Below are 27201 nucleotides of genomic sequence, written 5' to 3'. Positions count from 1 at the left end.
AAACAAAAGACCTTTCTGGCAGATGTGGCACTAGGCCCGATTCAAACATCTAGGAGCAATTACTAGAATATCTGCTTATTAAGATATACTTTATGATATGTATTAAAGATATAACTTGCGTGCAGTAAAATTCACCCTTTTCAGCGTACAGCTCTATGAATTTTGACCACTGCATGCACTTGTATGGCAAGAGGAAAATCTGATCCTTTTCTGTCATCAGCAAACTAGTAGTTTTAGCGTCACGGTCGGGTCCAGGAGAAAAGAATACGGGGAGAGGGAGAATAGATAGCGCGAATGGCATTGAACAGCGTGCTCGGCGCCTAATTATTAAACTTCATGGTGACAAGTCCTTCGAAACTACGTTTCTTTTCAGTAATATTTACATTCTACGCAAAACACTCTTCTGCATCTCCAAAAGTGACTGGCTCAAAGGAACATGACCCAAAAGATAAAGAAACCTGTTGGCCTGATGGGACATTAGTTAATTTGCCTGAAACCAAAATCAGCCTAAATATTTCTAGGGATTACGGTTACTTAACAAGTTACTCCCTCCATCCCAAACTTAGTGGTTCAAAACAATGACACCATTGATTTTGCTCACACATCTAGAACTGGGCAGGGCTCAGCAGGCATCACACATCTCGGCTTCACTGGTGTCAGCTACAAGACTGGGGTCTGGAGTTCTTTGACGTCTGTGCGCTCACACGGCTGGCAGCTGAGACCTCAGAAAGGCTGTTGGCCAGAAAGCTTCATGTGCCTTCTGCGCCTGGCTTGGTCTTCCCACAACAGGTCAGCTGGGTTCCAATGGAACCAACCCTGGGAAGTCCCTTGGTGCCTATTGCTTGAAGCTGTTACAAAGGTCCATCCAGACTCAAGGGAAGGGAACACAACACCACCGCTCAGTAGAAAAGTGTCAGAAGCACTTTGCATGAAGAGCATGGGACTTAAAAGACATATTGAGGTAGCCATCTGTGGAAACTATCCTCTGCTGCTCTGCTATGAGCCACCAAGATGAATAGTACAAGAATGATTTTTCAGAAATGCCACTATCATCACATCACTACTACTGTGTTTAAGATGCCAAGACTCATATATATCCAGGGCTTAACTGATGTCACCCCAGTTTTCTCTCCCGCTGCATTTCTAGACACTTCTTAGACCCAACCTTCAACTATTCAGAACTACTTGCAATTCTGCAGACTCACGGGTATACCCTTTTCCAAGGGAATACTTCCTTCTTTGCTTTTCTTTGCTTACTCTCATTCAGTTCTTTAGAAATCACTTCTCTTGAGCCATGGCCTTCTTTAGGATGCTCTCCTTGGAAGAAGCAGCCTGCAATTTTGCTATAGCAAGAGCAGGAATCTGCGTTCTCACCCTGGCTTTGGCCCCCGGCCAGTCGTCTGACATAGGGTCTCATTCATTTACCTGACCCATAGCTTCTTCATGATTCCATTCCCTCCCATTGACAGATGTTGACCTCAAGGGCACAAAATCCCTCATGCTAAACTCCATCTGAGTCTCCTTCCCAGGGAACCCAGTCCACAATGAACAGTTTGAGATGATCCCAGTCTTTTACTATAATGAAAAGTAAAATGCTTGCAACTCACGCCCCTGACAATGAGCTTAATCTCCCCCCAAGATATAAAGAACTCCTAGAAATGTAAAAGAAAGAGGGGAAATGGCAATACTTATCAAAATTATTAATGCATTTACCCTTTGACATGGAAGTCCCACTTCTGGGAATTTATCCAACACTGGAGCATAATTTGTTGAAGGAAAATGTTGAGGTTGGAAATAACCCAAGTGTCCATCAATAGGGGACTAGTTAAGTAAACTATTTATCTAACTGAATAATCTGCAACTTCAAGAAGAATGAGGAGGCCCTCTAGCACTGACGTGGAAAGACCCCGGGATATACTGTTATGGCACAAAAGAAAGGGCAGAACAGGTCTCTAGAATGCAATCTTTTGCGTACGAAAGAAACGCACAAGGCAAATAATCACACAGGCTGGTGTCTGGATAAACAAATGCTGAAAGGAGGTATCAGGGACACCTCTACAGGGAAGGGGACAATGACGTGGACAGAGCCAGAGATAGCCGATTTTAGGATGCTTAATTTTCAGTGGGGTTTTCAAGTTTAGAAACCATGGGAATGCATTACCTTTTCACCGCATGAACCTCAAATCCATTTGTAATTAATTTTGGTGGAAAGAGTAAAGAATTACGAATCCAATGTAATATTTTCTCCAAGTGGCCTCTGTTGCCCTTCACCATTGATGTAAAATATCTTTTACCCACTCAATTCAAATGCTAGTTTAATCATAAACAAAAGAGCCAGCTGTATTTGGATTGGTTGTTGTGTTTTCCACTTGGTTCTATTGACCTGTCCATGCACAGCCCCAAACTGCTTTTACTGTTACACCTTTGAACTATGTGCAACATCCAGCTTGACAAATCCTCTTAATATTTTCATTTTCAAGATGTCCAGGCTATTTTATCATGTAGTTTCTTATGATCTTTAGCATTTCCTTGTTTGTTTTGATGCTTTTAAGTGTAAAAATGTATGTGTATGTCTCCGTGTGCACATATTTCTTCCTAGTCCAAGAGTGGGGTAGGTCTATTTATTCACATTGACTTTTAGAGTGAGACTTGTCTTATTATTCCTCCGATATACTTAACTTCATTTTTAAGTAATATGTATTTTAATGAATACTTAAATTAAATCTTTTCTGACTCATTGTAGGCAGAAAAACTTGATTTTAATTATTATTTCAATGTTATTCTTTAGAATTCACTCTACTAACTTAATTAGCAACATTAAAGCCTTAGTCGGTTTGAGTAGAATTTAGGTTTTTTTCCCCCCCATTTATGCTTATTGTTCAGAAACCATTGATTAGCATTTCTGGATGTAGGCAGATATCACTTAATGTTGTGAGATTAATGTTGTGACAGATGCTATAGAAGCAGGAGAAAAAGGGGCACCTGGGTGGCTCAGTCGGTTGAGCATCCAGCTTCAGCTCAGGTCATGATCTCTTGGTTCATGGGTTCAAGCCCCACGTCCAGCTCTTTGCTGACAGCTCAGAGCCTGGAGCCTGCTTTGGATTCTGTGTCTCCCTCTCTCTCTCTGCCTCCCCTTCTCTTTCTCTCAAAAATAAACAAACATTAAAAAAATTTAACAAGCAGGAACCAAAGGAGAAGCAGAGGATCAATCGTGACTCCTATCTGCACGGACTCCAGCTAGAGTCAGGTGAACCATGGCACTGGCCATAACTCCAGGGGGAGAGTGATGCAGGCAGAGGGATCCCGTGAGAACGCCTCTGGGAGGCAACCCGGGTACTTCCATCGCATTCCATCCATCTTCCATCGGATCCGTGGTTCCTGTAAGTACATGGCAGTGCTCATTCTGGGAAGCACTGCTACAAAGACGGGCCCCCAAGACCAGTGTGAAAACAACAGCCATCTGCTTGGTGTCATTTAGGTGGGAAGAAAAATCATGGTGGCTATGTAACTTCCCTATAGTGAGTATTCCATCAATATTTTCAGATCCTTTTGGGGTTAATGCAGCAACATATTAGGACTATTTAATGTGAGCTTTTAAAATTTCCAGCAAGAATTATCAAGCCAAAGGCGTATTTCCCACCAGCTAATGATATTATGCACAGATCAAGAACAAGAGAGATACCAGTGGCCTTTATTGTGACCTATCAAATAGCAAGGAAATTTTTCACAGCATTGCCTTTTTGGGCAAGTCTCTCCAACAACAACAACAAAAAAGGCAGCAGATACAAAATGCACCCAGCTTTTATAGAGTCAAAATATACTCAGGAACGGAAACAGCAAGAGGAGTCCAGGAACGTTTATTTTCCATTTTCATACCAACGCATAGTAGTCGCCAGGATATAGTTCATTGTTGTTTGTTCCTTTTTAAAAAAAATTTTTTTTAATGTTTGTTCTTGAGAGGGAGAGAGAGACAGCGTGTGAACAGGGCAGAGGCAGAGAAAAAAGGAGACACAGAATCCGAAGCAGGCTCCAGCCTATGAGCTGTCAGCACAGAGCCCAAGGTGGGGCTCGAACCCACGAACCGTGAGATCATGACCTGAGCTGAAGTTGGACGTTTAACCGTCTGAGCCACCCAGGCGCCCCACTGTTGTTTGTTCTTATCGGTTCCAAAGCAGATGAGTTTCAGGGCACCCTGAAGGCGGGTGTAATTGATAGAACCCCGGCATACTTTAAGGCTACCATTGGCCCAGGTGAAAAATACCCGCGACGGGCATTAGCACTTTGCCCCGTGCCAAGTACTGACACGGTCTTTGTGGACGGCACACTTCTGACTTGGTTCACCTAGAGGAAAGGCTCTTTTTTGAACTCTAATGCAGGCATACATCTCGGTCTGGGGCAGCCTGGGAGAACTGTTTTCAGCCAACAGGAGACGGCTTGGCCTTGAGAGAAACTAGTGAGACTCATGCTCTGGGAGCAGAGGAAACTCACATGGATTCCTTCAAGCAAACCCCCAGAGAGTGGACTGTTTAAGGGGCTGGAGTTTTAAGGGACAAGTACATCAGTTTCAGTGTTGCATTTATTTTTTTTTAATGGCTACAATTTTCTTTGTTTTGGTATGAACCGAATTTATGGTCAAATTGGCTTCCATGCAGCAGCCACTGCTCATCCCAACAGGTGCCCTCCTCCATGCCCGTCACCCACTTTCCCCTCTCCCCCGCCCCCCATCCACCCTGTTTGTTCTGTGTATTTAAGAGCTTCTCGTGGTTTGCCTCCCTCCCTCTCTGTTTGTAAGTATTCTTCCCCCTTCCCTTCCCCCATGGACTTAAGTTCCTCAAGATCCACATATGAATGACAACATACCATATCTATCCTTCCCTGACTGATTTCATTCAGCATAACACCTTCCAGTTCCATCCACGTTGCTGCAAATGGCAGGATTTCATTCTTTCTCATGGCCAAGTAGTATTCCATCGTATATATAGACCACATCTTCTTTATCCACGTGGTTTGTATATACAGTGTTTCATCTAAATGCTCTCAGGCAACGTGTGACAGCATCGAGGATTCTCGGCCAATTAACGACAACTGTAAATGCCCCCCTGGGTGCGGGCAGAACACCAGGCCGCAGATTGTGCCGGAGGAATTATTTCTCAGTCATAAACATATGACCACGTTACTGGACTGCAGTTATTTATTAGCACCTGAATTGGTAGCAATGCACGGGCAGGAGGCAAGCAAACTCCAAGTTAATCGAACAGGGCTACTCAAGGCTGTTTTGCTCTGCAGCGATTGTATCCAACTGCAGCATACGACAGGAGCTGTGTTTAAGGTGACACTACCTAAAGAGGTAGTAAGGAAGACTTACCTCCTCCTAGAAGGTTCCCAGCAGAGGGTGGGTTAGAGTTGGCTATTGCGGGGCAGATTCCTATTCCGGGAAGAAGGATGAACTAGAAACGCCTCAGGCCCTACAACACTGTAGTCGAAAGACTGGTCAAATATGAAATACCTTCAAATAATGCTCAGTGGCTAACTTGAGGGCTCTCTGCGGTCGGCCCCACGCTAAAGGCCTTCCTGTATGGTTTTACTTAATCCTCGTAAACTCTTTGACGTATGCACTTTATTACCCTCATTTTACAGAGGAGACTGAGGCTGGGAGTAGCCAGGAGGCATGCCCAGATTTGCAGGGCTTGAGCTGGGAGCAAAGCCCCCAGGCGGTCTGACTACAGAGCCCCACCCCAACCTAACATTGCTGCTGTCTGCTAACCGCCGTCCCCAGCGAGACAGCAGATGGAGGAGGGGTTGGAAGAAGACAAGTCTGGGTTCTTGGCCCTTCTCCTCCCCAGAAGGATTAGCCGAAAGTGTTCCCCAGGCCAACTCACCCCTCCGTCATCATCATCACCATTATGATCAGGGCTATTCTGGTCGCATTTAAGTTCTTCCTGCAACCACAGTATTACTTGCAGTCCGGTGCCTTCCTGGTCCCTGGCTCACAACCCCGTGGAACTGGGCTTCCAGAACTCTCCAACCATGGGAAATCCTATTTCTATAATGGAATACTACTCGGCACTAAAAAAGAATAAACCACAGACACTCACCACCATATGGATGAACCTCGAATGGGTTATGCCAAAGATCATAGAGCAGTATAATTCCACCCACATGACCTTCTAAGAAAGGCAAAACTATAGGGTCAGAAAACAGACCAGTCATGGCTAGGGACTGGGTGTAAGGGTAGGTTCCGGACTACAGAAGGGGCGTGGGGGGGGCTGTTTTGAGTGATGACAGTGCTCTCTGAGGGTCGTGGCAATGACACTATCATATGCATTTGTTGAGACTCACAGACTGTGCCCTAGAAAGGGTTTATTTTTTTCTTTTAATTTCTCTTAATGTTTGTTTATTTTTGAGAGAAAGGAAGAGACAGAGCGTCAGCAGGGGAGGGGCAGAGAGAGAGGGAGACACAGAATCCGAAGCAGGCTCGAGGCTCTGAGCTGTCAGCACAGAGCCCGACGTGGGGCTCGAACTCAAGCACCACGAGATCATGACCTGAGCCGAAGTCGGAAGGAAAGAGTTTATTTTGTTGCATGTAAATTATACCTCGCAAAAAAATAAAGTGGTATACCAGTGCACCGTACTAATAAAAACCTTCAAAAGAAAAAAGAAAACCAATAAAGCAAGGCTAACAAGGAGGTAAAAGCTCCTAGTTAGTAGAAGAAGCAACTTTCAGATGGACAAGTGATTGACAAAACGACCATCCAAACAACATGCAGCTTAGTTAAAGGAACAATAATAAACCTCATCCTCTGATTCTTGGATGAAAGAGGCCAACATTTTAATCAATATTCTTTCACCGGCCTGCTCAGGAGGCACAAGCAGAATTTAATAACACTAATATACTTTGCCTCCCCTCACTTTGAAAGACCAGGCAAGAAAGCACACACATCACTTCTTGAGCCTTCTTTAAATAGCCCACTTGATCTGTCAGGGCACTGGAGCTGAGAAATGAAGGGCATGCTAAACTCCCAGAACACCTGCTGGAAAACCAATATGGTGGCTCAAATGAAAACCAATATACTGGCTCCAGTGAGTTGTCAGTAGGCAGTGAAGATTATTTACCACCTAAAAGCACAGGCATTTACCAGAGGAGAGATGAGCTTCCTGATGTGATGCTTTTTTAACCGAAGCTATTTCAACTAAAGGGCAAATCCAAAAAAACCCTAAGTCGAAGAAAAAGAAAGATGAATTGCATTCTTATAATCATACTTCGCTTGCTTGTAAAAAAAAAAAAAAAAAAAAAAAAAAAAAAAAAAAAAAAAGTATTCAAAACTATGGGCCAAAATCTATTTCTCTTTCCTAAGTCAGGCCGACAAGTTTAGAGAAAAGGAGAAGAGAGGGTCCCTGCTCCTGATCCTCTCAAAGCAAATGGAGGTCAAAAAACCAAAACCAAAACCAAAACCAAAAACAGGCGATCATTTTCCATAACTGGAATGATACACTATGAACCCCCTTTGCCTCTTCCCACTACCTTCTCCTTCGTCTGCTACAGGAGGTGCTCTTTTCTGTTGTCCCCTTATCTTTTCCACAACCTGTGACTGAAGTCTCTGTTCTTGATCTTGGACTTTTAACCACTTGCAATCAGATGTCATGGAAATTTACTTGCTCAGAATAGTGCTACTCTGGTGCACAGAGATGAAAATGGATAGACAGGCACGATCAGGGCATTTGTGCTGAGACACGTTTACAAAGTTGATACCGAGAATTAAAGGAAATCTGATTTCAAAAGTCTTAGGACAGCTGGTCTCTACTAGTGGAAGAAAGGACGAGAAGAAATCTAGGAGAGTAAGCAATGCAGAGTAAAATGGCAAGAAAAACCCAATTGGTAAAAATCACTTTCACCAGAGTGAAAATCTAAGAGTTTCAGCTAAAATAAAAGCTAGTGTAAGGTAGGAATGTGTTTAAAGAATGCAATCAAAATTATCCTTTATTCTCTCTCAAAAGATGAGGTTAAACAAATTCTAAACCTGAATTAATGTTCTAATACGTACTTAGAGGGTCTATTCTCTGTATGAAAATTCCACAAGGAAAGATTTAAGTTAGACCAGAAAGATATTTCCTAAACAGAAATCAGAAATATAATATGCTGGGGTGCCTAGGTGGCTCAGTCGGTTAAGCACCCGATTCGGCTCAGGTCATGATCTCACGGTTCGTGGGTTCGAGCCCCGCATCGGGCTCTGTGCTGACAGCTGGGAGCCTGGAGCCTGCTTCGGATGCTGTGTCTCCCTCTCTCTCTGCCTTTCCCCCGCTCATGCTCTGTTATCTCTCTCTCAAAAATGAATGAATGTTAAAAAAAATTTTAAATATATGCTACTTAAATAATCCTTTGTATTCTAAACACATTCATCACCACTCCACCCAGACACACGGAGCCCAAGAGATTCTGACATGTCAGCCTCTACTGAAATGTGTTTAATTGATTATCTGTTTATTGAGCAGTGTGTATTTGGTCCGGTCTAGGGGCAAAGTCAGAAAGAAAGGGTCCTTGCCCTTAGGGAAGTCACAAGCAATTTGGTAAAAAGAAGTAACATTCCCCCTGATGAGAACCCAGCACTAAATTATGCAGGTGTTACGTCTGAGTGCAATAGGACCTAAAGGAAAGGAAGCAAGTTGGCATAAGGGAGCTTTAAGGCACAAGGCCATGAGGTGGCCCCCCTTGCTGGGGTGACTTTGTCTCTGCCACAGCACCAGGAGGGGAGGAAAGAATGGGCGCTCCAGAATAAGGCACGGTTTTGCACACAGCAGACCTCTCAGAGTTCACATCACCCCGTGAGTCCTTAGCTTGATTTTGTTTTTGGACTCGCACTTTTTTTCCCCCCTCGGGGAGGTTTTATGGAGTTAAAGACTCAATCTTTAAAACATCAGGGCCTAAATACATCTTTTTTTTTTTTTTTTTTTTTTTTTTTTTTGGGAGAACGTTGGATCTTTACAATGAGCCTTTCAGGTAACACAGCTGCAAAAACATCATTAAAAAAGCATATACTGTCACATGGAAAAGGCAGCAAGAGTCTATTTTTGTAAAGTTCAAAGTGATGGTGTATCTTGTAGGGGAATCCCTCCAGACTGCTAATATTTCTGTGGCTTTATAAAGACGCCTTTCCGTCACCCCTCGCCGCTCCTCTACCTTTTGCTGCTAAACTCCCCGCTCCGTAAATGGGCAGCAACCAAGTAGGCTTGGAGAGAACATTCCTGCGCCAGTGTGCCGTCACTTCTGCGGCCATCTTCCTACTGAAACATAAAACCCAGCAAACTACACTTCTTCCCTGTTGTTTACTAGGGGCCTGGTGACTTCTGGCATTTATCACGGAGCTGGAATACACCGGGAGGGTTAAGTGGGGCAGACAGGTGCGGGCCTCTCTCCGGCAGGCCAACGGAAGCCTCTCCTCCAGCCCCCCTCGCTTGATCAGCCTGTACTCACCCCGCCAGGTCCTAGCTCAGTTCCTCCTGGCAAGCCGAGGCCCCCACGGCCCTACGGCACCACTTGTGAGCGCTCTCCCCGCACACCGCGCGCGGTCTTCCTGTAAGCCGGCACCCGGCACCGTAACTGCGCCAGTCTTCCCTGCATCCCCTACTTTCTTCCAAGAGCAGGGGCTCAGCCGGGTTCATCTGGATCCCAGGACCCCAGAGTGCTTGGAGAATGAGGGTGTGTGAGGCGGGGAGAGTACTGTTCAGAATATTCCCACTTCTGGTGAATTCCCATCCTGTAATTGCCCACTGGGAAGCCATTCTTGAGACAGTTTTCCTTCCAACATATTAAAATTGTAAAGATTGCTCAGTAACTATCAGCTCCAGACAGGAAATGGCCAGGTGGTCATGGACTCCACAAGCTGGGACGTTCCTGGAATGGATCTGGCCCCAGACATCTGCCACGGGGGCCCTTCTCTCGCTGTGCCACCAGCCCCGTCAAGTGGGGAACTCTGCAGAGTTTGGGCCCCTGGTCCCAGCATTCCACCTGCTATCGAGTAGGCCATCAACACCTAATGCTTAAAGCTTTTACCGGAAAACGGATGGTTTCATATGTGATGAAGTCACAGCCTGTACAGATAGGTCTCGATTCACCTTCACCTATTAACATGCTAACTTTTAAGCTCGTCACTGCAATCTAGCCCCTCAAATCAGGGCTCTTTATCAAGAAACCTAAAGCCACCTCTCACAAGGCAGACGGACAGGACAGAAAGAGGGAAGCTTAAGCTATCAGGAATTTGGTCTTTCACCATAAAGAGATTGTTTATGTGTCAAGAATGAAATACGTTCTTTTTTTTTGAGGCGGGTTTAAGTCGTGCATTGTAACTAAAAGGAGAAAACGTTATTGGATAATATTTTAAAGTTTTAAAATGTCTATTCTTTGTTGATTCTAAGATTTAAAGCAAAATCTACCCAAAGCCCATTTACCCAAAGCCCATTTACAAGGCAGCCCGGGTTCCTCTTGGGAAACAGATGCCAGTTTGGAACAGGGCTCACCAAATCCACAGCATCTCTCGCACCTTAAGGCTCCACAATGAGAAGATGAGAAGCTAGTCTGATGACATTTTTTAAGGCTCCACAAATGAGAAGCCTCCACAAATGAGAAGCTAGTCAGATGATAAATGAAAGAAGGGGCCGTCTACAAGTCATTGAGATATAATTATTCTCAAACAATAATGATCTAAAAAATGGAGGAAAAAAAAACCCCAAAACCTCTGAGGTCTGATAGCAAAAAACTATATCACAACAAAAAAGATTATGTGTATGTTTTCAGAAAAAAAACAAATTCGAAGTACTTCTCTGAGAATATTTTGGGTGAAAATGGCAGTTTATACATGAACCATAATTCATTTTACTGTTTTAGTTTTAAGGTACGGAAAACGAAATGCTGGTAAACATTTTGGAACGTTCTAGAGCACAGGCTTTTTGTTGTTTGTGTTAGGCCTGTCAGATACTGACAAGTCTTAATTAGCTTTCAACAAAATTCTGTTGGTTAGTTGCATCTGATCTCAAATTGCAGTGGTTTAAATCTGTCTTATTCAGTGATATTTCCAGACCTCCATGCCAAATATGCATCCCAGTTCCTGGCCAGTATCTCATGCCAGTCTAATGACCCCAGGAAAACATTAAAATTCCTTATACGTGTTGCCAAAAATAAGCAGACACTCTAAGTAGTATAAAATTCCCATTTTTCACATCAATACCTAAGTTATTGTTATTCTCTACACTAGGAGCCACCAACTCATCGCCATCGCAATTATAATAATAATAATCATAATTTCAAAGTCTCATCTATTTCAAAGATGATTTGGGGTCTTGTCTTTACATCACACATCAAAGTTTATAAGGGATCTGTATCATGATTTTTTGAAATGCAGGTTAAAGTCAAGTAACTTCCCTATTATTTTCCTATTTGAATTTTATTATCGTTAAAACTTTTCTCCATTCCGAATATTACCTTCCCCTAGGGGTTCAGAAAGTCTGAGGACAAACCAGTGCACCTAGTAAACGCTTAACATGCGGAAGCTGTTATGCTTTGAAACTTTCTTAGGCTTTGTACCCTATTCAGGAAATTCTGAGTAGCGAACCCCTACTTTGTTAAATAGCGTAGGAACTTTAAAGGATTTAATCGACCCTTCTCTCTCTGGGAATTATCACCAAGCAGTCACACAAGGACTTCAAAAATGTATACGGATTTTTCCCCCATCTTTACATTTACGGTAAATGCCTACCATTGTGGAAATCAAAGAGTTGTTTGTTTTTTTTTTTTTTTTTTTTTAAATCAGTTGTTCCTTTCTGCTTATAAATTATGCTGGGAAATAGTTACATAATGGTCATGATTTATGCTCCAGGTTAAAACTACAAAATTACATTAAAGGTCTCTGCTTGCCATCTGCCCTACATATTGACATAGGAATTTTCTGAAATCGCTTTCACTATGTCACTCGCTTATTCCGGAATGAAAAAGGAACCCCAGCTTCTAATAGCAACAAAACTCCTGTCTAGTTATTTAGATCCCCTTCTCTGGCCACTCATATATCCCACCCAACCCTACCTCCTTGCCTTCGCTAATTTTATCCCTACCTCTGACACACAAGGAACACACCCCCTCTAGCTGGCTGACAAGAGCCCTGTTTGCCCCACAAGGCTAAGATGTTCTGCGTGGTCTAGCCCCCAGCGGAAATTCACCTTCTGAGAAATATGGTCATCTGGTCACAGCCACAAACTTAGCATTTAATCGCTGATACAAAACAAAACTACACGTAAACAAAACTACGTAAACTACACTACATTGAAGGTTTGAAGAAACCTTCAATGAGCTCTCCAAAGCATAGGGTCCTGGCTACACATTTTTGTTTCCCTCCATGTGACTTAACCAACAAAGTGCTGGTGATGTTCTTTTTAAAATTTTTTGGCATGTTTTTTATTATGGTAAAATACACATAACATAAAGTTTACCATACCAATCTTTTTAAAATGTTTATTCACGGGGAGCCTGGGTGGCTCAGTCGGTTAAGTGTCCAACTTTGGCTCAGGTCACGATCTCGCGGTTCGTGAGTTCGAGCCCCGCGTTGGGCTCTGGGCTGATGGCTGGAGCCTGTTTCCGATTCTGTGTCTCCCTCTCTCTCTGCCCCTCCCCCGTTCATGCTCTGTCTCTCCCTGTCTCAAAAATAAATAAAACGTTAAAAAAAAAAATTAAAAAAAAAAAGGTCAAGTATCATGAAAATTAAATAAAATAAAGTGCATAGAGCACTCATTAAAAAAAAAATGTTTATTCATTCTTGGGGGGGGGGCAGGGAGGGAGGGGCAGAGAGAGAGAGAGAGAGACGGAGACACAGAATGTGAAGGAGGCTCCAGGCTCCTAGCTGTCAGCACAGAGCCGACACGGAGCTCGAACTCACAGATCTGAGCCCAAGTCGGGCACTCAACAGACGGAGCCACCCTGACGTCCCTATCCTAATCACGTTTTAATGTACATTCACACCATGGGGCAGCCACCATCACCCATCTCCAGACACTCTTTGTGATATTCTGGGCATCGTCTATGAGAGGAAGACAGAAAACTGCCAGTTGGTTTCTAATGATAAAAATCCAACGTGGGGCGTACGGGTGGCTCAATTGGTTAAGCGTCCCACTTTGGCTCAGGTCATGATCTCACAGTTTGTGGGTTTGAGCCCCGCAACGGGCTCTGTGCTGTTGGTGCAGAGCCTGCTTGGAATTCCTCCCCCCTCCCTCTGTCCCTTCCTAACTTGCATTCTCTCTCTCAAAAACACATGAACTTTAAAAAAAAAAAAATCCAGTTTTAATGCATAGAACCGTAAGCATAGTAAAGGTGTATCTTACTGTGCATTAGCAGCACTAATAACAGATGAGGAGGGATGGAGTGAAATATAAGGCCGGTGACAATCGGGATCCAGACCACGAGGGGCAGGGGCAGGAAGGCAGACCTGGGGATTCCATCAGGAGCCATAAGAACCTTGAAGAGTTCGAGGATGGGGCACTTGGGTGGCTCAGTCGGTTAAGCATCTGACTCTTGATTTTGGCTCTGGTCATGACCTTGTGTCCTGAGATCAAGCCCTACGTCTGGCTCTGCACTGGGCACAGAGCCTGCTTAAGATTCTCTCTCTCCCTCTGCCCCTCTTTTGCTTGTCTGAGTCTGAGGGGGGCAGTGACATTTGTTTACTCGCTGCCACCATTTCTGAGTGTCGACGTTCCAGAAACTGTGCCAGTCACTGGAATGAGTCAAATGTATGTCAGAAGGCTCATCCAGGCTGCATACAGATGGTTGATGGAGCAAAGCTAGCGGTCTTTGCTATCATGCAGGCAAGAAATACTAAATACAGGCAGTAGTGGAGGGAACAGAGAGCCAAGGTTTATGTATCTTTTGTTTTGCTTATTAATAGGGTGACCATGAAATCACTGATCCCATCGTTTTGTTCCTATTTTATACTGTTACTTCGGCCTGAAGAAATTTTACATGACACGTCAAATAGCACTAAGGTTTGTCAGCAAGAAGGAGCCCGTGGTACAGACTTATCAGCTGATCGTGCGTGACGGTCAAGGCACTGTGGTGGCAACGCTCGAATTAGATCACTATCATTTCGGTCGAGTATTTATGGCCTACTTAGAGGCAAAGCTGTTATTCCGCAAGGCTTTTTGTGGGTGGGAGGCAGAGGACTTGATCATCAATCTGGGAAAGGTGAAATAGATCAAGAAGCTACTCTGTGAAACAGCACGTGATGAACCTGTGTGTAGTGACGGGGATGGTCCCAAAAGTACGGTGTGAGGTCTCACATGAGCTGCGGACCGTATCACAGAGCATGAGGACCTGTGTGCAAAAACACTGATTTGCTTGTATATGTGAACATGTCCGTAAACACAGCGAAGGGTCCCGAAAGAATATGCCTAAGCGAGCAGGGGACAAGAGTGGCGGGGACTTTCAGTTTGCACTCCGTCTTGAGGTGAGGAGAGAGCCGTGGGTCCCGCAGGAAAATCAAGTTTCATAGGTCAGTGGACCAAGTGAGCATCACAGGCTCATAGGTCTACCATACGATCTTCACTGGTAATTCAAATCACCATAATCCTCACGGCAATGCCTAAGACTCTAAGTGTGTGTGTGCGTGTGTGCGTGTGTGCGTGCACACGCCTACCTGTGCGTCTTTTGTCACTCCGCCAAATTGCCTCTAGGCTCTATTTTTAAATGACTGATAGTATATGTATCAGAGGTCGTTTGAGACGAGAACTTACTGGTTGTTGCCAAGGGTTTCTCCTTGAGCTACAAGAAAACCATTTGAGAGTAATACGCGATAGAATTCCTTCTCAATTAGCTACAAGGTAACCCTCAGAATGCAAAACTATTCATCCCAAAGGAGCAAATCAAAGTACGATAAGCTTTGATCTTTCGGTTCAAAACACACTAAAATTTCCCGTTTTTAAAATTACACTTAAAGTGCACGTTGGTGGCACAGAGGCTATATGCACACCGAGTCAATGCTCCGGGCGCAGGTGAGGATTTTGTTCTCTTGGTTTTCGAATTAAATCTCCTAGAAATACTAAATAGAAAATGGAGACCAGAGTGGTGGAGACTTTATTTCATTTTTCAATGTTACCAAGAATGTTTTTAAAGGCTGTTTACAAAAGACTGTTTACCGCTGTGGCTCAGCTACAATCGAAAAATTAATGTAAGGAACTCACACGGCATTTTCAGGGTTTCATTCCAGATAGAATTTTCCAGACAGACAAAAATTATACTCTTCTCATCCTTAGCCCTCTTGAAATTTAAAAAAAAAAAGGTGGGGAGGGGGGCAAGATAGGAGGTGTAAATGACTAAGCACTTCCTGGGAAGAAGTTCTGGGAAGCCAAAGGGTTGGGGGCTTCATGTAAAATGTCCTGATAAGAAGTCTAGACTATCTGTAATTTGCTGATTTTGAGGAAAAACAGATTGTTAAGAAATCTTGTGAGGCCAAATGCTACAGGAACTGAAAGTGCATGTAAAACTTCGGATGGCACGTGGGAGCAGGGATTCCTACACTCCTGCAGACCACAGCACTGATTATCTATGACCCCAAGTGACATTCAGGAGTGACTCCTATCACGGAGGGAAAAAAATGTGACAGAAACAGAAGGACAAACACATTTAAGTGCCCCCCTCCAAAAGAACCCTGTAATAACGCAGACAAAAGGAAGACACAAACTATGAAACCCGCCATATCTAGAAGTTCTTACTTGGCATGGACTGAACTGTGTTATTACAGCACAAGAGGAGCAGACACGGTGAGTAGACTGCCTTTGTGCAAATTAGAAAAACGCATCTCTTTTTCCTGGTTTTCCTACATCTCTGTCCCATTTACCCCTTCGGCTGGGCAGCCTTGTACAGTGAACAACCTGCACAACTCAGGAAAATTACCCACTGATAGTTTAGTTACAGAGTGAGTGATGTGAACCTATGTGTTTGACCCGAATATTTGATAGGAAAGGGTAGACAATTTGGTCTACCAAATTAAAGAACCGCATCAGAAAAAGTTGATCTATGCCTTGGTTATTATTTCTGCCAAGCATTGAGAAATCAGACACAAAATAACTCGTAACAGAATGCGATACTGACACCATCCACAATTAACATTGCTTTTCTATCTCTCTGGAGCGACCAGCTGCTTCCTCCTTTCTAAACACACTTGGAAACCTATTAGTCAAGATGGCCTCAAAAGCCACCCCCTTGCAGCACAGCTGTCCTGGCTGGTACTCCCACTGAGCTCACACAGAAAGGGCCCGTTCCACTTTTCCCTGCTGCCTGCGATTGAATCAACATCTTGAAAACCAGCTTCACAACCCAGTGAGTTCAAGAGATATTTTTAATTACCTTAGTTGCTTACTCCCCAGCCTTCCCCATTGAAATAGTATGGTCCAAGTATCCCACAAGTGACAAATCCGTGCTTGGGTAACGTGCAGGTTCCATGAGAAATACAGCAAGAATTCAGACCCTTTCATTCTAGGGAAGATAAGGATGACTGGGTTGCCTAGAAACGTCCCAGGGGCCACCAAGACAGGTGCAAGCATCTGCCGCCCAGGCGCTGACCACCCTGGGGGGCGCGGGGTGTGAGTGACAGCAAAGTTCCGCTCGGGCCAGATGCAGAGTCTCCGTGCACCGGTGTCTCGGCATGAGGACCTCTACCTGCAAGGTGTCCCCTGCTTCCGAGAGGCCACGTGCGTCACGGCTTTCCCATATGTCCCCCCACCGCCAACCTTTTCTTCAGCTCTACGTGAACAACATCCTCTCTTGAAGTTACCTTAAATACGCGAAGGCCTTCCGCCTCGACCAAGAGGTTAACCTTGCTCACCTCGATAATGTAGAGGACCACGTTCTTGTAGAAGCAGTACAGTATGCACTTGGTCACGCGGTTGTAGCTCCAGGCTCCGTGAACCAACAGGAGCTTCTCCAAGTAGGAAAACTGAGAAAGAAAAAGAACGAGGTTCAGGACCGCCCATCATTGAGGAACAGAAGCCGCAAAATGGCCTTGGGAGACGGGGAAGGGAGCAGAGGAAAGCGGAGCGTGCGGATAACCCGAGAAAACCGCTCTGTCCCGAAGACGAAAGGCAAAGCTTTCGGGTCCAGTGAGGACGACCAAAATGTCCTCTCAGATCCACCTAATTGTTATTTTCCCCCCAAAGACAACAGTGGACCTCCAACTGTTATTCTCCTGACGTCCTGTTTACACAAATACTTTTTTTTTTTTTTTTGCCGGGGCGGGAGGGTCCTCAACTCTTAGGGGAAGGTGACCACTTGAATTGGAAGCAAAGCAAAGCAACCAGATGCTTCTCTTCGAGTAGATTCTATGGTGACTTCGGGAGCAAGGGCCAGGAGCGCGCAGGCACCAGTGCCCTTTTTACCAAAGGGACGCACATACGCGGACATGGCCTATTTCCACCATCAGCCTGCAGGTTCAAAGCAACTGCACGTGTACAGAGGGGCACCCGCCCTCGGGCACACACACACAGCCTTCGCTCCTACACTCCTTGTGTCCTCCTTTTTGCTTCCAACCAGGGAACGTGCTTCTTGCTAGAGTGCTATGCGGTCAAGAGAAACAAAAAACCAGCAGGCAGCGGGCACGAGGTCGACGAGGACGTAACGGCTCTCGCTGCTTGAAATACTGAGCGATATCCAATATCAAATGAGATATTTGAATCTTCTCTGGGGCAGGAGGGTCTTCGGGCGCCACTTGAATCCTATCCGCTTCCTCTTTGCCTGGCTTGGCTTTCTGTGTCCTACCTCACAAAGGTCCCCAAAAGCGAATACTGAGCTAGAGGGAGGGAAATAAGGCTTGTTCTTTGTTGCTGTTGTTTGTTTTTGTGGACCGTGTCGTGCTCCGGTACAAAGGCACCATTAGGGGCAATCCTGTTTAAATTCACAATGCCTACGCGTTAATTAGGCTTGTGTCACACTGGTGTCCTGTCGGTTGCCTTGAACTACACCCTCAATTACCCACTCCAAGTCACAGGGTCGTCGTCGTCCTCAGGCTCACTCTCCTAAGAGAGATCATCAGGCTATATTGAGAATATCCACAAACGTTAGAAACTCAAGAAACGACAGATGCTGGCAAGGATATGGAGAAAGGGAAACCCTCCTGCCCTGCTGGTGGGAATGCAAACTGGTGCGGCCACTCTGGAAAACAGTGTGGAGGTCCCTCAAAAAGTTAAAAATAGAACTACCCTATGACCCAGCGATTTGCACTACTAGGTATTTATCCAAAGGATACAGGGGCGCCTGGGTGGCGCAGTCGGTTAAGCGTCCGACTTCAGCCAGGTCACGATCTCACGGTCCGTGAGTTCGAGCCCCGCGTCGGGCTCTGGGCTGACGGCTCAGAGCCTGGAGCCTGTTTCCGATTCTGTGTCTCCCTCTCTCTCTGCCCCTCCCCCGTTCATGCTCTGTCTCTCTCTGTCCCAAAAATAAATAAAACGTTGAAAAAAAAAAAAGGATACAAAAGTGCTGATTCAAAGGGGGCACAAGCACCCCAATGTTTATAGCAGCTCTATCAACAATAGCCAAATTATGGAAAGAGCACAAATGTCCATCAACTGAATGGATAAGGAAGATGTGGTGTATATGTTACCAATGGAGTATTACTCGGACATAGAAAAGAATGCAATCTTGCCATTTGCAACAACATGGATGGAACTAGAGTGTATTATGCTAAGCAAGATAAACCAGAGAAAGACAAATATCGTATGATTTCACTCATGTGGAATTTAAGAGACAAAACAGATGAACATAGAGGAAGGGAAGGGAAGGAAAAATAAGATAAAAACAGAGAGGGAGACAGACTCTTATATCTAGGTAACAAACTGAGGGCTGCGGAGGGGTAGTGGGTGGGGGGATGGGCTAAATGGGTGAGGGGCATTCAGGAGGGCACCTGTTGGGATGAGCACCGGGTGATACATCTAAGTGATGAATCGCTAAATTCTACTCCTGAAACCAATACTACACTATATGTTAACTAACTCGAATTTCAATTTACAAAAGTAGAGTGGCACCTGGGTGGCTCAGTCAGATAAGCATATGACTCTTGATTTCAGCTCATGATCTCATGGTTTGTGAGACTGAGCCCCACATGGGGTTCTGTGCTGACAGCGTGGAGCCTGCTTGGGATTCTCTCTCTCCCTTTCACTCTGCCCGTCCCCTGCTTGTGTGCACTCTCTCTTTCTCAAAATAAACATTTTGTAAGTAGAAAAAAAGTGATGCGTGCAAAAAAAATTCTTTCGATATGGCAAACTGCCTATTTCTGATTACTTTTGACATTAAATTTAACTGTAGAAAAGAAAATTTCTGACTGGAAATGCAGTATTTCAAAACAAAACCATTCTGTTTCCAGAGGAAACCACACAATAGGTTCCATTAGCCCTAAAGATCTGACACGACATCACATTTCATGAGTTGTTCCAGGAGATGGGGGTAGGGCGGTCATTCAACTACGTACTCCAAAAGCTAAATGGCCACTTCAAAATGGCAGGAGTAGGTTCATATGGAAAAATAAAACTCCCCATAAAAGCTCATTAAGGATTCCAAGGGGGATTGGGGAATCATAAAATAACTGGCTAAACAAATAAAAAGGAAGTTTGCATTTGACCTGGACCCCCTGATGCTAAACTTCGGTGGGCACAGAGAACATCTGCTAGAGTCATCCGGAATGACTCAAGTGTAGCGCTACAATGATCTGTTTTCAGGAAATATATATATATATATACACACATATACATACATACACACACACACACACACACACACACACACACACACCCTAAATCAAAATGCTATTTTCATGAGGTCGCTCAAAAGACGCTAAGAACGTTGGGGGCAGGAAGGATCCTCTCCTGAGGAGAACGGGCAGCCGAGGGCTACAGTCGCCAGCACAGAGTGCCCAGGGGCAAGGCAGCAGCACAGGGGGGGCCGTGAGTCCCAGCAGCTGCCTCTGAGGATAAAAGCACAGGCGGGCGGAAAGGAGGTAGAACCAGAGCTTGGCCTCTTTCATCGTTCTTCCCAAGGACAAGCCTGCGAGCCACATTTTCTTCCTTCGGTATACAACCTTCCGGGGCACTTCCTCAAAGATCCGATCAAAAGCGTATTCATCCACGTGAAATGAAAAGACAAAGCACACGATGTTAACTTCTGCCAGAGACGTTTATCATTTCACTAGGGGCAACGGGACTCATAAAATTGTGGCATCTCCAACTTCGGACTGAAGCGGCCGAGGCACAGTGTCGGGTGGGGAAGGTGTAAGGCCAGGAGGAAGGCTACCCTGAAGCAGCAGGACCCCTCCCCAGGCATGGGCAGGACCACGGACAGGAGAAACAAAGACCCACAGACACATGGGGCCGTGCATCAGTTCCTTTGGCAGTGGCTATGACACTGGAAGGGGAAGGAGACCCCTAACTCACTCACTCACTCACTCTCTTTCTCGCTCTCTCTCTCTCTCTCTCCTCCCTACCCTGCGTTCATGCTGTCAACTTGAAGAGAGCAATCACTGCTCCAGATCCCACAGCCTATTAGTATGCAGTTTCAATAAAGCAGGTCATGGAATCTCCCTTCCCCAGACATTTTAAAGAAAAAGACAGGCAAATATTTGCCTGGAACTCCTAGGAAACCTCTAAAGATCCCTTCCAGCCACATGATGCCATAACTCAAGTATTTAATAATGCTGGGGTGTATAACATCTACAGTTGCTGACAGACTACAGGAAGCGGGAGTCTCACAGGCCTCGGAGTGGTGGACTCGGGAAAGTGAACGGGCAGGTGTGCGGGACTGGTCCCCAAGGTCACGTGCAGGTCTGGTGTTCTCTGACCCCCGGTGCTCGGACCCGAGGCAGGTCACCTAATGGGAAGGAGCCCCAGTGTTCCCACCTGGAAAATCAGAATTCCTTCCCCTACCAACTTTAGCAATCACCTTGAGGATTTATTTGAAAGCAACAGAGAAACAAGACTGATTTCGTGGGCTTTCCAGAGCCAGGAGGATTTTGTAAATTCCTCCCTGTGTCTGCAGAACCACGAGCCGGGAGGGAGTCTGAGAGGTGATCTAATGCTCTAGAACCCCGCTCCGGGGAGGGAGAGCCCCCAAGCTGCGCAGGACCAGCCTGCAGCCCTGGGGGCGTCGGAAGCTCTTTCACATTGTATACGCAGCCCCCAGTTTCAGCTTGAAGGGAGAAAACGCCACTATTACTTGTGTTCACGTGATTAAGGTTAACACATACTTGAAATGACAAAACACTGGCTAACCACCAAACGCGCAGGCGTTTTATCACAAGTTACTGTAACCTGTAGACAGGAGGCCATGATCGGTGTCCATTGTGAGGTCTAGATTTTCTGGATGATCAAGGGGGGCAAATGATCTAGATCTGTCATACCTAGGGTGAGGCGGTTGGCTATTTTCCTTCAGGTTCTGGCTCTCTCTGAGGGGCAGACATTTCTCTCATTGTCAGGTCATCCGTTCAGTAACTACAAAGAACACTGGGCCCCTCTGTGGGCAACATGGGATCCAGAGAGGAACGGGCTGCACTTGGTCTGGCAGCGAGAGGCTGTTTGCTGTTGACCGTGGGTTCATCTCAGAGCAGCGGGTCTGGGCAGCACCCTGGTTATGGCCATAGAGAAGGGTGGCTGGCGGTTGTAAATCACTGCTTTCCCCTGACTTTCAATGCCTGATGAGAGAGTGTTCTAGCGCCTTCTGAAAAGAGGAGAGACTCTGGGATGGGGACGGTAGAGAATTAATGTTATGAGCACGGCCATCCTTTAGCAAGGGATGCCATAAGGAACAGGACCAGGACAGGCAGCCGATGTGGGAGTTGAGGGTGAGAGGCTCTCATCAGCAGGACCCGAGACCTATCCGTCAGGGACGATGCCTCGTCTGGAGGACAGAGAGCTCGGCCAACCTCGCCGCTGACAAATACAACCGCGACAACCACAACAACCCGCAGCACAGGACCCTCAAACCGCACAAGAGCAAGACCACAGGGAAATGCAAATACTCTGGCGATTTTGTCTAGACACAACCTCAAAAGAGGGGGCAGGGTTCTTAGGGCTGGACCGAGGTCGAGCACCAACCAGGCCTTCATGCCCGGCTGATACCTCTGCCAACGGGACGGGACAGCTGGTCAACGCGCCTCTGACCTGCGCGATGGCATAATCCGAGTTGTTGGTCGCCTGCATGCCTTCATTCCCGCTGATCCCCACACCCACGTGAGCGGTCTGGATCATCCCAACGTCGTTGGCACCGTCCCCGATGGCAAGGGTAATGGCCTTTACCCGCTTCTTAACCACGTCCACTATCTCAGACTTCTGCAGAGGAGACACTCTGGAAGAGAAGAAAGAAGTGATGACTGGATGCGTCTTTCCAGAGGAAACAGCTGTAATCTACATTGAGCTGCATTAAAAGGGCAGTTATTGGACAATTTCCAAATCCAATACATACGTTTTATGCTCATGTGCAAAGAAGCTTTCAGAAAACAGTAGCTTGTGGCTTTCAAGTAGTTGCCAACTTCACAGATGAAATACACAAGTCAAAACTAACTGAAAACACAGCCTGTTTGTAATCGCTCTGCGCGGTGGTAACCATACGTGCAAACTCCTCAGGGGCACATGTGTCCCCCCGCCGAACGATAAAGGCAGGGAAGCAGGATACAGAGGTCTTAGGAAATGTCTTCCAAATAAATCAGAAAACTAGCACAGACCCCATTTTTGCTTTGCTGTACATCATGCACAACCCAGGGCTGGCAAGGGAACTGTCTGTAACATCGGCTTTCACAGAAGGGAAAGAAAATTGGCATGGCTTGAGAAGTGCACAAAGAGGATGAGGGTAAGGGAGAAGAAAGCCTTTCCCTTCTCCACCTCAGAAATGGAGGCAGTGTCTGAAGGGCAGCCAAAGCACAAGGATTTAAGAAGTGGGGGGTGGCGGTGACCGGGAAAGGACTACCAAAGCTGAACTGTGCAGGAGCACAGCCCAAAGCCCAAAGGTAAGGCAGCCTTTGCAGGAAGATGGGCTGTTTCCGCAAGGAATCGAAGGATGGGGGCTATTTCTTATAAGCCCTCAAATCATCTGGGAAGAAGACCCAATGTAAATCTACGGGCTCTAAAGCACAGCAAAGTTCATTATAACGAAGTATTTGTTCAGAGTGTAAGACCAGATAATACGACGACATGGTAAAACTATTAGTACCTCGGGACTGATTTATTTTAAATTCTGAACTGGTAAGCTGAGAGTCACTTTGGGTGAAAAAAAAATTCATGGGTAAACTCCCGAATGGCGTGTGTGTGTCGCGCACGCGCACACACACACACACACACACACACACACACACACACACACACAGAGTAAAAGGCCTGTCTGGGTCTCCCAGAGGTATACTGGCTGCACCCACATACGCATGGTACTTGTAAGCTAGAACAGACACGCAAGGACTTTCTCAGTACATCTATGACTTCTCATATGGCCTCTGACCTCCAGAATACCTGTTTCCAACGGAAAACTTACAATTTACCTTACATTTAATTCTACCAACACAGAGACCATTCTGTGCCTGGTGAGACAGCAAACTGAACTTAAAGCACAGGTACCCTGGGAGCCTGAGCTCAAAGGAATGGAAATTAGCAAATTAGAAAAACAGAATCTGTGGGTTGAAAGGCTTTTAGGAGCCATGTTGTACAATCTACTATCTCTTTAATCATTCTCACAGTGACTTTCGATAACGGGAGCTTATTGCCTCCTAGGGCAACTGCAACCACCAAAAAACCATTACTGCTACTTTTTTGTGGTTGATAACCTAAAAGCACTAATTCTGTCCTTTGGGTTAGGCTAGAACAGGTAGAACTCATCTTTCAAATGTCAGGAAGGCTGAACTAGAGAGACATCCATCACTTCCTTCCTCCCACAGTTCAGTGGCTACGAGCTCAACAGTCCCAGGTCCCTCACCCAGTGTTTAACAGACACGCTTCAGAACTTAAAAATAGCTTCCAAGTATGATCTTCCAGACAGCTACGAGCAGAACGGAACAGAATCCCCATCTCCCTGGTAGCAAATGCTACACTTACTTATTTATTTTTTTTTTTAATTTTTTTTTTCAACCTTTACTTATTTTTGGGACAGAGAGAGACAGAGCATGAACGGGGGAGGGGCAGAGAGAGAGGGAGACACAGAATCGGAAACAGGCTCCAGGCTCTGAGCCATCAGCCCAGAGCCTGACGCGGGGCTCGAACTCACGGACCGCGAGATCGTGACCTGGCTGAAGTCGGACACTTAACCGACTGCGCCACCCAGGTGCTCCTAGACTTACTTTAATGTAGCCTAATGGGAAATTACTGGAAGCAACGTTAACGGACAGAGATGTAAACTGTAGCTCTTCCTTCCACATTTGTGCAAGGGCTACTTAGAGCCAAGGGCTGACCTTGACGTACCTCTCCCATTAAGCTCCTGATCGGCAGACACAGCCCCACAATTCTCATCTGCTACACGACTCTGATTTCCCATTTCTTCTCTAAGCTCAACAGAAGCAGAGGTCATATATGGTATGGAGACACCAATGTGGGATTCAAAGTTAAATAACTGTTCCCCATACTATTTACACAGAAGAAGTAATTCTGAGTCCTTGTCTTCCCATCAATGAAATGGGGAAAATGAGAACAGCCTACCTCATGAGATGGTTGATATATTTATGTGAAATCACACATTTGCTGTGTGAGACAAATGTTATCTCCTACCCCACCTGCAAAACTTCAATTGCTAGAAAAAATCGGACACGTCTGAGAACGGGACACCATCCAACCCATGGTTCCCTGTAAGGGCCCTGCAGTGCTGCAGTGGGAAGTTATGGATTTTCAAGGGAAAACCAGAAATATCCCTCAGGTAGTCGCACGAAACACTAGCTCGAAGGAGCTCACAGTTCCAATATTAGATCATGCTACATTCCTTTTTATGACGTATCTTTGTGAAGCCGAGTTTTCACGGCTGCTGTGATAAAAAGCAGAAATCAATGTGAAATAGGATGTGAGGGCTGAAACATCCATGCTTTCTTCGAGGTTTGAGAAGTTGTCCAAGGCTCAACAGATGCCCCACACCAGAGCATCGGTGAGTGGTTATGGTTAGTAAGGGTGAGATAAAGTATTATTTTTTTCCAGCTATGTCCGTGATTGTTTCGGACGTCTACTAAGTTGTTAGAACATAATTACTTCTTTCATTGTTTGACCTTACCTTCCTCGTAGTTAGAAACTGCTCAATGTATTCAATGTTCTTTCTTGGCCTAGGGGCTTTGCAAAGCAATCACTGAGACACTACAGTTCTGCGAACGCAGGGAGCCTGGGAGCCTCTGCATTGATCACTCCTCTCCATGATTACATCACTGGCTCTTCAAATACATTCATTCACTCACTGAAGTGAAACTCCACTATCATTTAATCTCGAACTCGTCTTCTGTACAGGAGCACATGGGACAGACACACAGCCCTGGGGAGTCTGGGGCTACGATGACTTGAGAATCTTCCTTGCCACCCAAGTCATCGAGTAAGTTGGTCTCCAGCTGACCTGGAGTGATTCAGAGTAAAAGGGGGTATTGGGGCAAAAGGGGACTCTGCAGGGCAGAAAGCTCAACCACAAGAACATGTGTGGTGGGAGGCTGGATGGGTTGTGGTGGCCAAATAGGGAAGCCACTAAACAAGTCCGTGGTTTTCTGAGGTTAAAGGTGTTTTTTTTCTTGGGGCGTCTGGGTAGCTCAGTCGGTTAAGTGTCCAACTTTGGCTCAGGTCATGATCTCACAGCTCGTGGGTTCGAGCCCTGCATCGGGCTCTGTGCTACAGCTCAGAGCCTGGAGCCTGCTTGGGATTTTGTGTCTCCCTTCTTCTCTGCCCCTCCCCTGCTTACGCGCGCGCAGTCTCTCTCTCTCTCAAAAATAAATAAACATTAAAAAATATTTTTAAGGTGTTTTCTCATTATTGGGTTTAGCAGTAAGCCAACCAACAAGAGCCAAGTAGCAAGTCAAACCCACTCACTACATTTGCCAGTGTGGGATTTGAATCTCAGACGAGTTGAGTCATGATTCCGATGGCTTCGAGCAAAATCTATGCAAGTCCAAAGCTGTGTTTTCCCAAAAAAGCAAGAATAAAGAGAAAACCTGACTGGGATATATAAACTGAGTCATATCCCAGCATTTTAGAAGCATGAAATTCTCATCAAGGATTTATTATGCCCTCGGCTGCGATGCCTTGAGAAAATATAATTCTAGCACACACGAGGGGTTCAAAACAGATGTCAAACAGCTAATTTCTACAAAACGGAATAGGCACCATTACGCCTCGGTCATACGTAGTGTTTTAGTACGCCAAGTTGCCACGAAGCACAAACCAGCTCCTTTTTTAATCTTAATTTGTAAGCTGGAATCACATGCCACACTTCCCAGCATATAGTACATTCAACCCATAAAATAAGAATTCCAGGCCACATCTGAGCTAAGCTAGGCACTTGGGACAGTTCTATAACTACTTTAGTGCCTTGTGAATAAAAACATAAAATCAAAGATCTTTAATCAACTGGAGAGATATTCTACCTACTTTTTTGGCGAACACGATAGATTCTAAAATAAAAAATAAGTTTTCCTTTGGAGACTTAAAAAAATTCAGTATCCTGGAGTATCTAATTTCATGGGATATGTGTTCCTGAAACTTTAAAATGTACTTTCTAAAGTTATTTCAACTATGATGCTTAAGTAGTACCTTTGGTAACTGCTTTTCTAGAATTAATGATCATGCATTAATTTATCTGATCTACAAAAGCCCTGGTCTCAAAACAAGTTTCTAAATTCTGCTTTGCAATATCGTCTGAGCAAGTTTAAACAAATCCCTTCCTTCTTAGAGCCCAGAGATCTCATTTGTAAAGTGGGGTGAATCTCTATTACTGATTTGCAAACTGAGCTCAGCTCAGCCAGGCGAGTTGCAAGAAACTCCATCCACCCAGGGGCACCCAAGAGAACTTCAACACTTACTCATTAACCAGATTCACTAAGCACATTTACTAATTGGACTCTTAAATTTAGTTATTCTGTATAGTCCCTATGACAGAAAACGAAGTTTGAAGCCACTGGCCTAGGTCAATGAGTGTCAAATTTTAAGTGAGCATCAGAATCACTTGGAGAGCTTGTAAAAATACAGGTTCTGATGCAC

At 45.3% G+C, this 27201-nt stretch overlaps 1 protein-coding gene across 12 annotated transcripts in view; it reads right to left on the bottom strand.

Moving 5' to 3' along the window:
- Positions 1-27201, bottom strand: part of ATP8A2 (ATPase phospholipid transporting 8A2) — a 641066-nt gene that overhangs the window by 240238 nt on the left and 373627 nt on the right. For all 12 annotated transcript variants that reach the window (XM_045459237.1, XM_045459162.1, XM_045459073.1 and 9 more), the window contains 2 exons: positions 22168-22351; positions 16854-16964 (listed from right to left, as the gene is read on the bottom strand). In XM_045459237.1, coding sequence (XP_045315193.1) covers positions 16854-16964; positions 22168-22351 — 295 coding nt within the window. The remainder of the gene's footprint in view (positions 1-16853; positions 16965-22167; positions 22352-27201) is intronic.

Source organism: Leopardus geoffroyi, chromosome A1, assembly GCF_018350155.1.
Source record: "Leopardus geoffroyi isolate Oge1 chromosome A1, O.geoffroyi_Oge1_pat1.0, whole genome shotgun sequence".
NCBI classification, from domain to species: Eukaryota; Metazoa; Chordata; class Mammalia; order Carnivora; family Felidae; genus Leopardus; species Leopardus geoffroyi.
This window is presented reverse-complemented; position numbering and strand designations above follow the sequence as displayed.